The sequence below is a fragment of the Lissotriton helveticus genome, chromosome 4_1 (genome assembly GCF_964261635.1).
Source record: "Lissotriton helveticus chromosome 4_1, aLisHel1.1, whole genome shotgun sequence".
Classification (NCBI taxonomy): domain Eukaryota; kingdom Metazoa; phylum Chordata; class Amphibia; order Caudata; family Salamandridae; genus Lissotriton; species Lissotriton helveticus.
In genome coordinates, this window is record NC_136063.1 from 1,392,908,681 (window position 1) to 1,392,927,206 (window position 18,526).

Consider the following 18,526-nt stretch of genomic DNA (forward strand, 5'->3'; position numbering starts at 1 on the left):
AATTCAAGAAGACACCCCACAGAAAGACTAGGCCCATGCAACACTCACCACCCCTGGGCAAAGGGCCACACCAGCAGGCCCAAAAAAACGACAAAAAACAATAAAATCTGCACAATCCCAGCCCATCCATGGCCTCAATGGTGTTTAAATTCAAGAAGACACCCCACAGAAAGACTAGGCCCATGCAACACTCACCACCCCTGGGCAAAGGGCCACACCAGCAGGCCCAAAAAAACGACAAAAACCAATAAAATCTGCACATTCCCAGTCCATCCATGACCTCAATGGTGTTTAAATTCAAGAAGACACCCCTCAGAAACACTAGGCCCATGCAACACTCACTACCCCTGGGCATAAGGGATGAAAAGTAGGCAAAATAAGTGCAGGCCTCAGACACTGCCTCTCCTCAAAATGGCCCCCTTACACCCCAAGCACATGTTGCTGCCTGTACCAGCCAGCACTCAAGATGGCCACCACCACCACCCACATGGCCAGTCCACATCAACAGTACACCCCCAAAAAACAGAAAAACAGCCAGAAATCACCACAATCCAATGCCATCCATGATGTTTACATCAAAAAGAGTGAGACAACACCACAGGCACACTCAGTCCATGCAACACTCACCACCCCTGGGCAAAGGGCCACACCAGCAGGCCCAAAAAAACGACAAAAAACAATAAAATCTGCACAATCCCAGCCCATCCATGGCCTCAATGGTGTTTAAATTCAAGAAGACACCCCACAGAAAGACTAGGCCCATGCAACACTCACCACCCCTGGGCAAAGGGCCACACCAGCAGGCCCAAAAAAACGACAAAAAACAATAAAATCTGCACAATCCCAGCCCATCCATGGCCTCAATGGTGTTTAAATTCAAGAAGACACCCCACAGAAAGACTAGGCCCATGCAACACTCACCACCCCTGGGCAAAGGGCCACACCAGCAGGCCCAAAAAAACGACAAAAAACAATAAAATCTGCACAATCCCAGCCCATCCATGGCCTCAATGGTGTTTAAATTCAAGAAGACACCCCTCAGAAACACTAGGCCCATGCAACACTCACTACCCCTGGGCATAAGGGATGAAAAGTAGGCAAAATAAGTGCAGGCCTCAGACACTGCCTCTCCTCAAAATGGCCCCCTTACACCCCAAGCACATGTTGCCTGTACCAGCCAGCACTCAAGATGGCCACCACCACCACCCACATGGCCAGACCACATCAACAGTACACCCCCAAAAAACAGAAAAACAGCCAGAAATCACCACAATCCAATGCCATCCATGATGTTTACATCAAAGAGAGTGAGACAACACCACAGGCACACTCAGTCCATGCACCACCACCACCCCTGGGCAAGCAAAAGGCCACACCAGCAGCCCCCCAAAAACGACAAAAAACAATAAAATAAGCACAATCCCAGCCCATCCATGGCCTCAATTATGTTTAAATTCAAGAAGACACCCCACAGAAACACTAGGCCCATGCAACACTCACTACCCCTGGGCATAAGGGATGAAAAGTAGGCAAAATAAGTGCAGGCCTCAGACACTGCCTCTCCTCAAAATGGCCCCCTTACACCCCAAGCACATGTTGCCTGTACCAGCCAGCACTCAAGATGGCCACCACCACCACCCACATGGCCAGACCACATCAACAGTACACCCCCAAAAAACAGAAAAACAGCCAGAAATCACCACAATCCAATGCCATCCATGATGTTTACATCAAAGAGAGTGAGACAACACCACAGGCACACTCAGTCCATGCACCACCACCACCCCTGGACAAGCAAAAGGCCACACCAGCAGCCCCCCAAAAACGACAAAAAACAATAAAATAAGCACAATCCCAGCCCATCCATGGCCTCAATTATGTTTAAATTCAAGAAGACACCCCACAGAAAGACTAGGCCCATGCAACACTCACCACCCCTGGGCAAAGGGCCACACCAGCAGGCCCAAAAAAACGACAAAAAACAATAAAATCTGCACAATCCCAGCCCATCCATGGCCTCAATGGTGTTTAAATTCAACAAAACAGTTGTATCATGCACCCATAACCAACCCTGGTCCTACTGGATACTGTGGCTACCCACAATATAATTTATTTAATTTTCTGAAAAAGTTCCAAAATTGTACTTGCAGCAACTGTAATGCCCCAAACAAACTTACTTGTGAAAGTTGATTTCTAATCCAAAAGTGATCCAAAGACAGTCAAAAAGGCCTCAAATCCAAATATCCAGCAGCACCCACAAAAAGTAATCCTTCCAGCTCCAGATCCAAATGAAAGTGACCAGGAGATGGACAAAGCACTGGGAGGAGCCTGCTGGACAGGAACAGGAAGTTGGAGACTGTGGGGCACTTCCTTCCTCCCCCCCCCCCCCAAAATGGACTCCTTGCAAAAAAAAAGGCCATGCAAATGTCAACCTGAGGAGTGATTCTGATAAAAATCATAATTTTCTGAAGGTTTATCCTGTTTGCTGGTGATTTTCTTGTGCGAAATTGCAAAATCTCTATTTCGCAAGTGCGAGATTGTTCCTTTCCGCCGCAACTACATGTTCGCAATTGCGAACTCTCGCGAGGTGTGCTGTGCAAGGTGGCAAGCCGCGAGTACGTATTCGCGGGCGACAAACTCCCGCGGGAACACGCAGCAAGATCTAAAATGGCGCGTCACTCGCAAAGAAAAACAACTCGGCAAACGCTAAAATGACGGAAAGTGAACGCCGTGCACCACGCCGCGCGCCGCAACCAAGCAAAAAATCCGCCGCGAGCGGATTCACGGATTTTCGACAAATTCGCGAGCGTTCGCGGATTGCGGATTTGCCGAAAATCCGAAAAATCCGCGAGCGGAGCGGATTTTACGCCCATGCTTAACCACAGCATCACTCAGGGGCATCACAACATCACTATGCGCTACCAGAGCATCACTGAACACCACAGCATCACTCGCCGCAACCACATCACGCAGCGCCACCACAGAATCAATCTGTGCAGCCGTTCAACAACAACTGGTTCAAATATGTTCTCTCAGTGTTTCAAGCTTTATTACAAATGTCACAAAAAGATGTTAATATTTCACTTCTGTTCTTGGATTTTCGTCACAATAAAATACACTGAAGATAATATTCACAAAAGTTATTTACAAATGTTTAAGCTATTGCCTTTATACATTACAATAACTTTTATATAAGTATTAATTATTTTAAAAAATTAAAAGCCATTGTTATTTGTAATATCAATACATCTAAGTCACGTAAATACAAAACATGTTGCATTACAAATGCTATAGGTGTTTGCGAAAGTTATAACTATTGGCATTGTAAATGACAAAGCTATTAATTTAGCTATTTTAAAAAATAACACATAAATAAAAAAATGTTTATTTATAAGACCAATAGCTCAAACTTTCCTAATGCGAGCCCTATTGCATTTCCAATGCTTGTTTTGCATAGTGTTCTTAATCAGTTTTAGCTTGTAAAAATGTCTCCTGATGCTTATTTATTTATTTATAAATTGATGGCTTTCATCCACATAAAATATTTGTGTTTACTTGAATTGAACAGACGTAATGAACCAGAGACTTTCGTTAGCCTTGTATTTAACAGTCTCATTATATGCTTGCAGCCATGTTTGTTTGAGGGCATAGAGCCTGTGTGCTCTTTCACCTCAGATTGTGTTGTAACTGGTGTCATTTTTGTACATTTGCAGGGAGCTGTATTACACAAACTTTTCCTGGTCCTCGTTTCCTTAATTTTGTTCCTAATATTCAGCAAAGCCTTTCCTGTTGAGTATATAGTGGATGACATGTTCATCAAGGAGAAATCCGTTCTGTGGCGGTCTATTTACGTCTATCTGGCTATACAAGTACGCAAGCCAAAGTATTACTTTGCATGGATCCTAGGTAAGAGCTGGCACTGACAATATATTTCTGTATTTTATTTGTCACTTTATGATCGCTTGTTTTTCATACAGTATTTTTAACGACTTTCCTGTTGCTTCAGATTGTTGCATATAAGCGGTGCCACTATGACTTGTTAACTCCCGCGCTTGGCTCACTTTAAACATTCACATAAATACACTGTTGTTAAAAAGACACGAGGGTTGGGTTGTGCTTTTGGGAATTCTGCATGCAGTTTTGTTATGATATATGATTGGTTCTTGTATGTCATTAAAGTCATAAATCACTTTGACAGGGTCATTAATCACTTTGACAGGATCATAAATCATTTTGATAGGGTCATAAAAACATTCAGGAAGGTCATAAATAATTCCCCGTCATAAATAATCAGGTTTGGCCATACTCCTGCCATAATTCATAGTGTCCTTTACTTATTGCTATGCCATTAATCATACACATCAATTTTGTGGGGTAATAACTTCTCCTCTGACCAGGAGGGGGGCAGCCTCTCACTGCTCATAGGCTCAACACGCTACCTTTTCTGTCCATTTTTGCCCTGCCATCCGGCGGGTCTGGGCTGCGAGTGTCATGCGCCACATACTCCCCCTGTCGGCTGACTTACCCTGTCATAAGGCATCTCTAGGTAAGTGGCCTTCATCCGGCACACCTCCCTGTCAGTGTACCTCCTTTTTCCAACACTTGTTCCTCATTTTACCACTACTCCACCTGTGAGCTCCAACCACATGTGGGATTTTTCTTTTTTTTGTAAGAGCAGCCAGCCATCGTCATGGCTGCCCACAGATTCGCCCAGAAAACCTCAATGCTCTTGTCTGGGATGTGCACTCCATCTTATCCATACAACTCTGGGAGCCTCAGGTTGATCAGACCGTGCCTGATACTCTCCAAGCCACTCGCCTTACAGAACTTGCTGACTGTGATGTTAAGTTTCCTCCTGGTGTTATCTACTGCCCTATTGGCCCTTCTCTTATTTCAGCCTGGCGATGATTTCCAACCACATGATGGTTATGCTGCTAAGGACCTCGCAGCTTCTGTCAGCTCTACCAGAATGTCGTGTAGGAGATCCTTCCTCCCAAGCTGTGTGAGGTTGTTGCAGCTCAGGTGCATTGTTAGAATATCCGGGTGTTGTGTGGCCGTTGCCTTTAGCCTGGCCAGTCTTTCCGCCAGCTGCCCCTATCTGCCCCCATCTCTTCTCCGGGGTGCCCCACCATCTTATACTGGTGGCCTCTGGTCAGCGTGCCTGGCCGCTGCCACTGCGATTCCCCCAAGCCTACATCCAGTGGATAAATGAATGACCAACAACCTAAGCTGTCCTGGACCGGACCCCTGCCAAGGCAACAATAACAACTGTCAATTCATGCGTAGACCATAGGTGTTCACAAACGTTGGACTTCACATAAGTTTTGTAAGCATTGGAGTGCCACCTGCCCATCGTTTTGATCCCTGCCTCTGGCATCCTGTGTTGTGCGGTCGTCATTGCTGCCGCCCCTATCCTGAATAATTGGGACCAAAATAAAGAGCACAGTAGGCCTGCCCGCCTCAGGGTTTTGTGCATTACTTCCATTAATTGAAACTTGCACAGAAGGTCTCTGTTCTTGTGCCTGAAGAGTGGTCCTCCTTCGGGCTGTGCTGCCATGTAGGAATACAAGCAGTACACTGGGCAGTACTTGCCAATGCACTTGTACCCAGGATCCTTTGCCTTGATGGTCCATTTTTTATTTTCTCAGTAGTAGCTCCACTGCCTGGCTTAACATCAATTGCTTGCAGGCACGCTGTGCCCACCTCCCTTTTTGCTGGGGTCACAAGCTCGCTCCCCCTGAATGCCCCAAAAAAACAGTGTGCAGAATGCCGCCTTGAACAGGGAGATCTCAACTGCTCCACCCACTCAAGTGCATTCATGTCCTGTCTCTTCCTTTCTAGGTGCTTCCAGCCTTTCATTGCTGCCCTTATATTGTGAGAGGCGGTAAGGTCCTTCACAGAGATCGGTTTGGCAAAATGCGCTACTGCCGCTATGTGATTGTGCCCATAATTTTGACTATTTCTGTTGGTATGCCCATTTGATGAAACATTCCACGGCTCTAGCCAAGGTTCTGGAGTCCCCCAGTGTCTGAAGTTCTGTCATCAGCATCACAGTGCTTTTATATTTCGTATATCGCCTTGCTGCACTGGGTGTGAGTGCGTGCTCAGTCAATCTTGACAAGTCTGTTCCGCCAGCTTTCACAAAATTTCCGGTAAAGGGGTAATTTGCTGCTCTGCCGCTGGTGCTAGGCTCCTTAACTTGCTCATCTGGAAGCAAGAGAGCACATCTACCAGCGAGTTCTCAATCCCAAACATTGCCTTTATGGCAAGGTTGCCCTCCAATTGTAACTTCCCATGTACCTCACGAGCCTCAGTATATTAGGACATCTGGCTGCCCCATTGTTTTTTGCATGCACCATCCCTTGATTGTCAGACCAGAGGGCGAGTTTCATTTCGCTCAACTTTTCCCACCAGACCGTCAGAGTCACCACTATGGGGAACAACTGAAGGAAGGTGATGATACCATGCCCTTCCTAATATTGCTCCAAAGCATTGGTTACCTAGTGCATCCATGAAGAAGGGTATTTATCTGGTAGTCACCCATCCTTCTCTCCATATTAGTTGCCCATGGAAATCCTTCTGAAATAAGTGCCACATAGGCAGGTCGTGTTTTATCCCTGCCCCAAGCCTAATGAAATTATGCTTCTCCTCCAACTCAGTGGTCAGATGGGTCAGGCGTCTTGAGAAAACTCGCCGGCTTGTATAACCCTGGCTGTTAAGTTTAGTTTTCCAATTAACCTTTGTAGTTCCTAAGGAGTGTATCTTATTCTTTGCTGTGCGTCTCCCTTAATTCCTTTCTCATCTCGCAGACCTTGTTCTCTTTTATCCTGGATGTGCCTGCCTTGGAGTCTAACTCAATCCTGAGGAATACCAGTTTTGTAAAAAGGAGTAAGAAGTAAGGCTAAACACAAGATCTATATTATTAAGTTATCAAAGTGCATCAGGCTTAAATCTTCACTTAAGATAAATACATGGAAATATACAGAGTGCATATGAAATAAACATGTACATATGACTAGGATTCTTCTTATTTCAAAATATATTTTTTATTTTTATTTATTTTTTCATCATATTTCTCTTTTATTCCTTTTGTTCTTTTTATACTTTGATAGTTTTGATAAGTATTATTTCATTTTGTAGTGTAATTCACAAAAAAACACCAATATTTACAATACATATATATCAACATAAACACAACCACATATGTACAAAAACACAACTCTTGTATCAAAAACAACAATATACAGTACTAAACAGTCATTTAAAAAGATTGAGAAGGAGTTGGTATATTAACAAATAATTCAAAGGCTGGCGGTCGATGCAAACATGACACAGGCTTCGGCGCAAAAGACTTCATCAGGGAGAACCGCCTCAACTTTCTCTATAACAAAGTCCAAAATACACACAATCAAAAGACCTAAAAAAAAATTCAAATCCTGAGACAATACTCTTGATATAAATTTGAGCACTTTTGCTTCATATTTTTGATATCAGTGCAATGTTAACAGAAGAACACATCATTTTCTAAACAGATGCACAATAGGGTGGGGTGTAGGAGCTCACAGTATATATTTAGACTATCCACCAAAGAGTGTGAAATGGGGGCATACACTTATGTCCTCATAGAAAATTGAAAATGAAAAGATTGCCCACGTGAAAAAGGAATACTTGAAAGAAACAAGAGTACACACAAGTGATTACGGGTTCTTTTAGGGATTAGTGGCCAAGGGAAAATTTAAGCAAGAGTGGTAAAGAGATTTATTTTTCGTACATTGACTATCTTTAGTCTAGAGTTAGCTATTTACTTTTGGTGTTCCACAATTGTTAGTAGATTAGGGACCACATCATAAGTATGGTATATTTACCTAAATTCCGCAACTGGAATACTGGTCTCCAGTATAGACCAAGTGGGTTGTTGATCCTTAGGTTTTGTAAGCGTCACACAGGATCAGTGTTTCTCTAAAGATGTATACCATACAAGGAAAGGAGAGTAGGAAAAACAAGTTATCCCATTCCTATGTATTGACGCAAATAACAATGTCTCAAAGAATATATGATCTTTTTTAAGTAATATATACCTTTTTATTGAAATCAACTAGGTGTCCGGTGTAGATATTTGAATAATTTAGGTGTCTCATAATATTTTCAATCTAAAACACACAGATAAAAATTGTCTGTGTAAGATAATGGTTTTATTATTTAGACAGGAAGCAGATGCTAGATGTCTTTCCTAATTACTTTTTTTTTGGAGTGATTTAAGAAATTTGTTCTTTTCTGGCAAACCGGAATGGAAAGATGAAACTAGATTGTGGTACTTACTATAAATGCAAGTAATGATGTTCATCCATGGATATAGATGTGTTTACGTTATGGATACTTTTCTCCACGGGAGCGGGCAACTAGTATAAGTAACTGCAGGAAACGCAAGTATGTTAAAATGATTTTTATTCATATTTCCATGTGTCATGATTAACCTCTACATTGTATTATAGTCAATATGATTTTTACTTGCTTAAGGGGTAAGATTTATGTAAGCATCGTCAAGAAGGTATTTTCCCATGAATTCGTAGAATGGTTGGTCCCTTCAGTGGATTATATATTAAAATATACGTGCATATATATATATATCGTGTGACCAAGGCCTCTGGGCAGGCCGCAACGTTATGCTGGCAGGCTGCGCTAACATCAAATAAAGACAAATCTGCTCACCTGCATCCCTGGGTCGGCTCTCGCTTCTTTCTCCGTAAAACCCCGATCACAAGGGGTTTTGGCTGCTTAGAACGAGTTCTTTGGCATATATATATATATACAGTGAGCAAGGGCGTTCACGCCCGAAACGCGTCTGTTTGGCAGTGTGTTGCACCTCTGCACTTTATATGCAATAAAGGACGAAGAAATATCCTAAGAAAGTCTGGCTGTGGATTTACTCATCTGTGTCTGCGCACTGGGTTTGATGTGGAAGCGCCGCATCGACTTTCCGGTTGGAATTTATATATACATATATATATATACAATCCGTTCTGTTTTCTGTAGCGTTTGTTTTGAATTCTACATATGGACAGTCAATAGCTATTTCTTCATTTAGAGGTTCAGTTTGGTATTTTATAGGCAATGCTTGTCTGTCAATTATTACATTATATTTTATTCGGTAGAGACTAGAGGACCTTTCTATTTGTGCGATACAATGCAGATATTTGATTTTTTTCATGAGTTAATTAGTTTATATTACTGCATGGAATATCTTCTTATCGTATCTAAAAGTTGCTGGCTTATCTCTCTCTATTAGCAAAAAGAGGAGAATCCCACCCGCGTTTTTATCAAAGCGGGATATATTCCCACAATACAAGACCGGAGATCGTTGCATAACTCACCATAGTGTGTAGCGATGTACCGGCACCAAAATTGTCCCCTGGATGTGAAACAACAATGATTGCAGTGAGAACCTAGTCCTTTGTATTGTGAATTTTGTTGCGTCTCTATTGCGTCTGACGTCATCAGATAGTAGACTGGTACAGACCTAGAGTTTCTCTTGCTGAAACGTGCACAGCAAAATAAAAAGAGGACTGAACATTGGCATCCATCTTGTAGTGGGTAGGACATGTTTGTTTAGTATATAGCGTTCGATTTTGAGGTTTAGGTGATCTTGACATAAGTGGATCGTATTATTAAATAGAATGTTTTTGGGGAAATTATGGAATAGGAATTATTTTAATGCCAATAGCCTCATAAAATAGTAAAGTTATTAGATTAAAAATGAATTATCAGTGTCCTTGTGGAAGAAAATGCTCCATATTTTTGTCATTTGGATGGTGTATATCATGGCTAAAGTTGTCAATCTCAAAAGATTTTTAAAGAATTATTAAAATAATGCATGGTTATGTTTCAACCCTTATCAAGATTGAATCTGACAAAAAAATCCTTATATTAAGCCCTACCCAATCATGATCAACCATAATAACAAGGGTATTAATAGGGACGAGTTAGAACCTGAGATATTTATTCTGATGGATTACTGAATCAATGGTGTTTTACTGATTATACCTTATTAGTTGTTCCCATGGTATATCCTGGTTAAGTCCTTTCTTAAAGGTATCCAGAGTAAATATCCAATATACCTCATGTTTTTTCCTTATGGGTTCGCTACTGTGGTTATCTTTCGCAGAGATTGATTCAAGAATGAACCATTTCATCTTCAGTATGTTTAAGTTTTACATAGTGTTCCACTACAGGTGCTGACATTTTCTTTGTATGAATCGCTGAACGATGCTCTGTGAGTTGTATATTGAGGCTGCGGCCTGTTTCACCTACATACCCTAGTCCACAAGGGTAGAGTAGAAGGTAGATTATAGTTTTGGTCTTACAGTTTGCCATATTTTTCACCTTAACAGTCTGGCCATTCAGTTGTATGGTGTCACTTTCTTTTGCAAGAGGGAAAACTTTGTAGGTACCACATTTATAGTTTCCTACAACAGGGGCAATCCCAACAATACTTCTCTGTATTAGTTGTTTAGTTTGGGGTATACATGATCTCAAAGCCAGGTCCTTAAGGTTTTTGCTTTTATGATACGCCAACAAAGGCTTTGGTATCTTCAGTTTCTCTATTGACAAGCAAGATATACCAATTGGAAGAAATTATTTGCCTTATTTGTGCATTCATCGTAGAGTGTCTGGTGACAAACACCAATGCTGGCGTACTCTGCTTATTAAGATTGGTAAATAGGTGCTGTCTGTCCTAAAATCTTGGTCTCTTATACGAGTCTTTCAGTAGTTTACGCGGGTACCCTCATGCCAAGAATTTTTCTCTCATGACTGAAGCTTTTAGAGAAAGTTGAGGCGGTTCTCCCTGACGAAGGTTTTTGTGCCGAAACGCGTGTCGTATTTGCATCGGCCGCCAGAGTTTGAATTATTTGTTAAAATGCCAACTCCTTCTAACACCTTTTAAATAAATGTTTAGTACTGTGTATTGTTGTTTTTGATACAAGAGTTGTGTTTTTGTACATATGTGGTTGTGTTTATGTTGATATATATCAGTTGAAAATATTGGTGTGTGTTTTTGTGAATTACACTACAACGTATGAAATCATACTTATCAAAAATATCAAAGTATGAAAAGAACAAAAGGAATAAAAGAAAAATATAATGAAAGAATAAATAAAAACAAAAAAATATTTTGAAATAATCCTCTCTAGTCATATGTACATGTTTATTTCATATGCACTTTGTATATTTCCATGTATTGATCTTAAGTGAAGATTTAAACCTGATGCATTTTGATAACTAAATAATATAGATCTTGTGTTTAGTCTATTTTCTTACCCCTTTTTGCATTTCTCCCTACAGCTAGCAAGATTAATTGTTTATAGTAGGGGTTCACTTTTTACCGAATACCAGTTTTGATGCAGGGCCCATCGTCTTGCCTGCTGCTAGAGGAACACCTAGCTCTGTGGCTAGTTTCTGGAATGCCCTCAGTGTGCCCATGCACTCACCTGTCCCTGTCTGCCACATAAACAGGAAGTCATTAAGGTAGTGTAGCTTGCCTCCCTCTGAGCGGCCGTTTGTGCAGCGCCCATTCTAAAAATGTGCTGAATGGCTTGAAATACAAGCAAGACACCAATCACCCCATTAGCATTGCTTTCTCAAAGTATGCATGACCCTTGAAGTGAAAGCCTAGGAGGTGGAAGCTATTGGGGTGCACAGGGAGGAGCTGGAAGACAGATTCAGTGTCCGCCTTTGCCATGAGGGACCCTTTGCCTGTTGCCCTTACTAAATGTATGGTGTCCTCTACTGTTGGGCTGATCCCATCATTCACAGAAACTTCTTCAGGCAAGGAAAGTGGTGTATGAGTCTGAACTGGCCCGCCTCTTTTTTGGGTACCACCCCCAGATGTCATATCACCAACCACCTGGGGAATAGTGGTGGATAGGGAGTCCTCTATTTGACCCAGTTACTTCTCCTTCTTAATCTTTTGTTGGACTATTTCTGGGTACCCCTGAGCAGACTTCAGGTTTCTCACTGTGCTTGCGATGATGGAACCTTCAGATGGGATTCTAAACCCTTCTCAAAACCTTTCACAAGTAGAGCAGCGTCCTTTCTGTTGTTGTAAATCTTAGCTAACCTTCTGAGCTGGTGTGTGTTAAAAGGAGACTTTGTGCAAATGATTTTAAAAATGTTTCCATGACCGCACTCATATGCTCACCATTTGCAGCTTTGCTGTTGCCTTCTTGTTTGATTACACCATCACCGGGATAGCTGCAGGTGGCAGGTCCTTGTGTTCTAGCTCTTTCTTAGCGACCGCTTTCTTTGCTCCCCTACTCGTGGTCCTCCGGCGCTTCATGGGTCTTTGACCTGGCTCCAGCTCAGAGTCTCCCCCGCCACATGATGAACCGCTGTCCTGTTTGCAGGTGGATTTCCTCATCTTGATCCCCCCAGCTGACCGAGTAGCCAGTCTTTTTCGTGTTCTCTTGCCAGCAGCAGCATCTCCTTTGCCTGTTGGTGCAGTTGGCTGGGTCACGTCGCCATGTGGCTGTCCCTGGGCTATTTTGCCGCTTGTTACTTGTGACAAGACAGGGAGGGAGGATGCCTGAGGGAGGGAATGGGCTGATTGTCTCTTGTGGAGTAGTCTCCAGCCTCTTCTTCACACTTCTCCTTGTTTTCTCCCTTGATAATTGTGCACATGAGAGGGAGGGAGGAGGAGGTCTGAGGGGGTATTGGGTCAAGTTGCTCTGTTGGAGCTGTTCTCAGCCCCTGCTTAACTCTTGTCCTTTTTTTCTCCCTTACCCCATTATCCTCTTGTACCCTCAGTTGCTGCTGCTTCAAACAATATGTAGTGGCCTCCTCTCTTGCCTTAGGCCTTGGCCTGCTGCAAGGCTCTCACCCCTCTTTATGAGCCATTATCCAGTGGGGCGAAGGATGCCCGTGAGCCGGGTTGTGGCACGACAGGAGCTGTCCCCGACTCATTCCCTTTTCTGTAGCTCAGTCCCCTCCTTATTGAACCACCAGCAATCTCTCTATTAGTTAGGGGAATGGGTGGGTGTGTCCAGGGGGCGTTGAGCTGGGTCGCGTAGCTGACTCTAACAACCAATCAACAGTGTTCGGTCCGCCTCTTTACTTATCAAGAGCCTGGTGGCCCAACATGGCGCCCTTGCTGCCCTTAATTGTTCCTTACTCTTCCTGCTGACTTCTATTGTCGGCGCAAATACCTGCAGGACCCATGTGGCCCTCTGCTTGTGATGGGCGGTCCCCGCTGTCTTGGGGTGCTGGTCCTCTTTTAACCCCTCGGGTTCCTCCTCTCACCCAGGGTTAATTTCAGGTTGCAGCAATGGTTCTGTTACTTTAAGGCTTCACGTACACAGTCAATAGGACGTGAGGGGGGCAGAGCTCATAGATGGTGCACTCGTTGTCCTGGGCTGCACCATGTGTGGTACATGCAAAAACAACAGTGGATGGACAAAATGCAGAACAATGTCATACATTCACCCCAGTACAGAGATCTGGGCCTAAATCCATCGTTTTTTTGCACTCCACACCACCCCAGTTCAGACATGGCCATATGCAAATCAGCCTTGACCCTGTGCCTCATGGGAACAGTCCAGCACGAACTGCCAAGCCATGTCTTCTCTGGACCGGAATCAAGCATCCTAGGACCGGTTTCTGGCTATCAGCCGTCATCAGCCATGATAGCTTGACTCCAGTGGTGTGGAGAGCACGGGACTCACGTCTGAGCATACCCGTCCCACTCGGGGTGACAAATGCAAAAACAACAGTTGATGGACAGAATGCAGAACAATGTCATACATTCACCCCAGTACAGAGATCTGGGCCTAAATCCATCGTTTTTTTGCACTCCACACAACCCCAGTTCAGACATGGCCATATACAAATCAGCCTTGACCCTGTGCCTCATGGGAACAGTCCAGCCCGACCTGCCAAGCCATGTCTTCCCTGGACCGGAATCAAGCATCCTAGGACCGGTTTCTGGCTATCAGCCGTCATCTGCCAGGATAGCTTGACTCCAGTGGTGTGGAGAGCAAGGGACTCACGTCTGAGCATACCCGTCCCACTCGGGGTGACAAATGCAAAAACAACAGTTGATGGACAGAATGCAGAACAATGTCATACATTTACCCCAGTACAGAGATCTGGGCCTAAATCCATCGTTTTTTTGCACTCCACACCACCCCAGTTCAGACATGGCCATATGCAAATAAGCCTTGACCCTGGATCCAAGCAAGCCTGGCTGAAGACGGCTGAAATGCCAGAAACCGGTCCTAGGAAGCTTGTTTCCGGTCCAGGGAAGGCATGGCTTGGCAGTTCGGGCTGGACTGTTCCCATGAGGCACAGGGTCAGACTGATTTGCATTTGGCCATGTCTGAACTGGGGTGGCAGAGTGGGCTAAAGAACGGTGATGGATTAAACCCAGATCTGTTGACTTGGTGTGAGTGTTTGATTGGTTCAGATGCTCCGTCCATCACCACCCCCTTTTGTACCACTTTGTTTGCCACAAGTTGGCAGGGAATGCTCAGATGTGAGTCCCTTGCTCACTTTGCCACTGGATTCAAGCAAGCCGGGCTGAAGACGGCTGAAATGCCAGAAACCAGTCCTCGGAAGCTTGTTTCCGGTCCAGGGAAGGCATGACTTGGCAGTTCGGGCTGGACTGTTCCCATGAGGCACAGGGTCAGACTGATTTGCATATGGCCATGTCTGAACTGGGGTGGCAGAGTGGGCTAAAGAACGGTGATGGATTAAACCCAGATCTGTCGACTGGGTGTGAGTGCTTGATTGGTTCAGATGCTCCGTCCATCACCACCTTCTTTTGTACCACTTTGTTCGCCATAAGTTGGCATGGAATGCTCAGACGTGAGTCCCCTGCTCACTATGCCACTGGATTCAAGCAAGCCGGGCTGAAGACGGCTGGAATGCCAGAAACTGGTCCTCGGAAGCTTGTTTCCGGTCCAGGGAAGGCATGGCTTGGCAGTTCGGGCTGGACTGTTCCCATGAGGCACAGGGTCAGACTGATTTGCATTTGGCCATGTCTGAACTGGGGTGGCAGAGTGGGCTAAATAACGGTGATGGATTAAACCCAGATCTGTTGACTTGGTGTGAGTGTTTGATTGGTTCAGATGCTCCGTCTATCACCACCCCCTTTTGTACCACTTTGTTTGCCACAAGTTGGCAGGGAATGCTCAGACGTGAGTCCCTTGCTCACTTTGCCACTGGATTCAAGCAAGCCTGGCTGAAGACGGCTGAAATGCCAGAAACCGGTCCTCGGAAGCTTGTTTCCGGTCCAGGGAAGGCATGACTTGGCAGTTCGGGCTGGACTGTTCCCATGAGGCACAGGGTCAGACTGATTTGCATATGGCCATGTCTGAACTGGGGTGGCAGAGTGGGCTAAAGAACGGTGATGGATTAAACCCAGATCTGTTGACTGGGTGTGATTGTTTGATTGGTTCAGATGCTCTGTCCATCACCACCCCCTTTTGTAAATGTAAATGTAGCCGTACTTGTAAAGCGCACTGATACTCCTGAGTGTCCTGGCGCTGTACTCATACCGCTAGGGAACCCTTCCTGGTTTTCCCCGTGAAATGTCCACTCCTGGGCATCCCCAGGGTGCAACCAGGCTGTAGGGGGCCGTTGTGGAGACTAAGCAAGCTATTGCCCAGAGTTGCAGCGTGGGACCCATGCTTAGAGTAGGCACCGAGGCGAGAAATCAGGTCCGAGGAATTATGAGCCCAAGATCCGCCGAGACCAGCCAAGACAGGAATTGAACCCTGGTCCCGGCCCAGATCTCTGCATCAGGGTCTGCCGCTCTAACCATTGAGCCACACTTCTCCACTTCTTGTACCACTTTGTTCGCCATAAGTTGGCAGGGAATGCTCAGACGTGAGTCCCTTGCTCACTTAGCCACTGCATTCAAGCAAGCCGGGCTGAAGACGGCTGATATGCCAGAAACCGGTCCTCGAAAGCTTGTTTCCGGTCCAGGGAAGGCATGGCTTGGCAGTTCGAGCTGGACTGTTCCCATGAGGCACAGGGTCAGACTGGTTTGCATATGGCCATGTCTGAACTGGGGTGGCAGAGTGGGCTAAAGAACGGTGATGGGTTAAACCCAGATCTGTTGACTGGGTGTGAGTGTTTGATTGGTTCAGATGCTCCGTCCATCACCACCCCCTTTTGTACCCCCATGTGTGGTACATGTCACCTCCTTAATTTAAGTTGGAGTACATGACCACAGTGTATCATTAGTACTTATATCTTTGATGTTGCCAATAATTGTGCAATCGCAATTACAAGGGATGATAAGCTGATTTCCCCATTCCAAGATGGCGCGCACGTACACTCTACTTCTCTGTTAGTTAGTCAGTCCGTTTTTGATTCTCATGGCCACGCCACCATGTGGACCAAACTATACTTGAATGGAGTCAGTCGGCAGTACTCCGTATCAGACCCAAGAGGTTAACAGCGAGCGTTTGTGGCAGACGACCCGTTTTCCAGCGCAAGGTAAACTGACAGTCACTCATTATTGCGCATTATACTGTGTACGCTTTTATTTCATATCTGGCAATAACATAGTGCCTTCGGTTCTTTTTTTCGTGTAGAATTAAGATTTCAACGAAGATAAGGTAGGGCTATTTTTATTTCGCGGTACTTGGCATTTTTTGGTTGGAATTATGGTTTAAATTCTGAGCTACATTTATTATTTATCATTACAGCTATCAGAATTCAGATCACCAGGTATGTCACTTAAACACCTTTATTGCTCATCATCTATTCAATGAACATACAACAGCATTACCAACCATATATATTTTCTTGGTTGTAGAGTTGGCATTCATCAACATTACATCACCAGCAGCTGAATACTAAGGTACGCCAAATATCATAACTTTCAAACACCCCATGCCTCCTAACACACAGATACTGACATACATCACTTTCTCATTTCTTTTAGAACTGCCCCTGATGAAGGCACCGACCATGTGCCGAAATGCATTGGGCTTCATGTCAATCATTTGAAATGTAAAATACAGTTAAAATGATGTACAAACTGTTATGCTTTCATAATTGATCTGTATATATATATGTGTGAATTGTTATGATGACACAATAACAAATATTTGAATCATGTATAATTCATCTCAAAAAATTGTTGAATAAATGTGACAATCACTACTACAAACATTTTTTATTATGGTATAACATTTTGAGTATGGTTTAAAGTGCATAGCACCGGGGGGAGGAGCCTAGCTCGCGACCGAGATGGCCGCGTTTTAGCTCGGCTCCGTTCAACCACCTGTTTTCTTCGATTATCCTGTATTTCTCCTGCCCCGGGAAGCCCTCCTTGCGGTGTTTTGGTGCCGCGGGCACTTTGCGGACACTTACCCGTTGCTTTGGTGATCCTGGGTGCTGTCGATCCTGTGCGGTGGTCCCGCTCGGAGCCTTCGGGGCGGACTGGCCTGGACCTCCTGGCAGCGACGGGACGTGACGTAGCGCGATGGTCGGCCCTTGCTGGCGCTGTGGAACTGGTTGCGGAGGCTGATGTGCGAATAGGCCGGCTGTGCCCGTTGGCGGACCCGACTGGCCTGGGCCTGGGGGTGCGGACGCTGCCTCCTGCGGGGGAGCCTCCTCATTTATCCGGCTTGGTCCCCCCCTTTGTTCCCCGGCCCGGCCATTTTGAATTTTCCGCCCGGGCTCGGAGAACGGGGCCGGCGGCGCGAGGGGGCCTCCGAACATCCTTCTTCTGGTGGGTCTCCTTCCTGCCTTGGGGCACCCCGCCGCAGTTCGGCTGACCTCCTTTTGCTTTGGTGTTGCTCCGGCCGGGGCCCCCGACGACCGAGGGCTTGCTGGGCTCCTAAGATGGCGGCCGACCCTGAGAGTCTCTGCCGGGCCTGGGCGAGCACTGGGGGCCCGCCACACGGCCCGGATGTCGGATCTTATGAAGGGTTTCCTGCACTTCAAGTTATCCTGGATGCACTATACTCCTGGCGGACCTCCGTGGCTGCACCTGTTTCCCCTGTGGAGGCGGACCCAATTTTTGATTTAGGCGGGCCCCCGTCGTTGGATTATGCTTCCTTGTTGCAGGGTACGGCTGATGTGCTCCTGGTCTCTGTGCCTCCGGCGGAGACCGCATCTTTGAATTGGAGACTCTCCGGCGCCCTTCGTCGTCCTGCTTTGTTGCCTCGGCCGCTGGTCTGCGGTCCATTTGCATCCTGTCCAGGCCTCGATGATCCTTTCTGTTTCTCATCGCGTCGGCTCCCCGGCCGGGACGCCTGTGCCGACCCAGCTGGGCTTGCCTCGTTGGACTTGTCTATAGAACTGTGCCTGCGGTGCGAAGATTGTCTCGTAACTTTTTTCTATTCCCCGTATTTTCTTTCACGTTTCTCCTCAGGACTGCCGCTGGATTTCCTCCTGAACCCTGTGTCCCTCGTCGTTTGGACTTTGTTTGTTTGGATGACTACAACCTTGGACAAAAGCGGACAGGGCTGAAATGACTTATTATATGCGGCAGTCTTGTTTTTGATCTATGACCGAC

General features: G+C 45.3%; 1 protein-coding gene across 4 annotated transcripts in view; it reads left to right on the forward strand.

Moving 5' to 3' along the window:
* Positions 1–18,526, forward strand: part of MBOAT1 (membrane bound glycerophospholipid O-acyltransferase 1) — a 473,424-nt gene that overhangs the window by 372,110 nt on the left and 82,788 nt on the right. For all 4 annotated transcript variants that reach the window (XM_078687935.1, XM_078687934.1, XM_078687937.1 and 1 more), the window contains one exon: positions 3,714–3,906. In XM_078687935.1, coding sequence (XP_078544061.1) covers positions 3,714–3,906 — 193 coding nt within the window. The remainder of the gene's footprint in view (positions 1–3,713; positions 3,907–18,526) is intronic.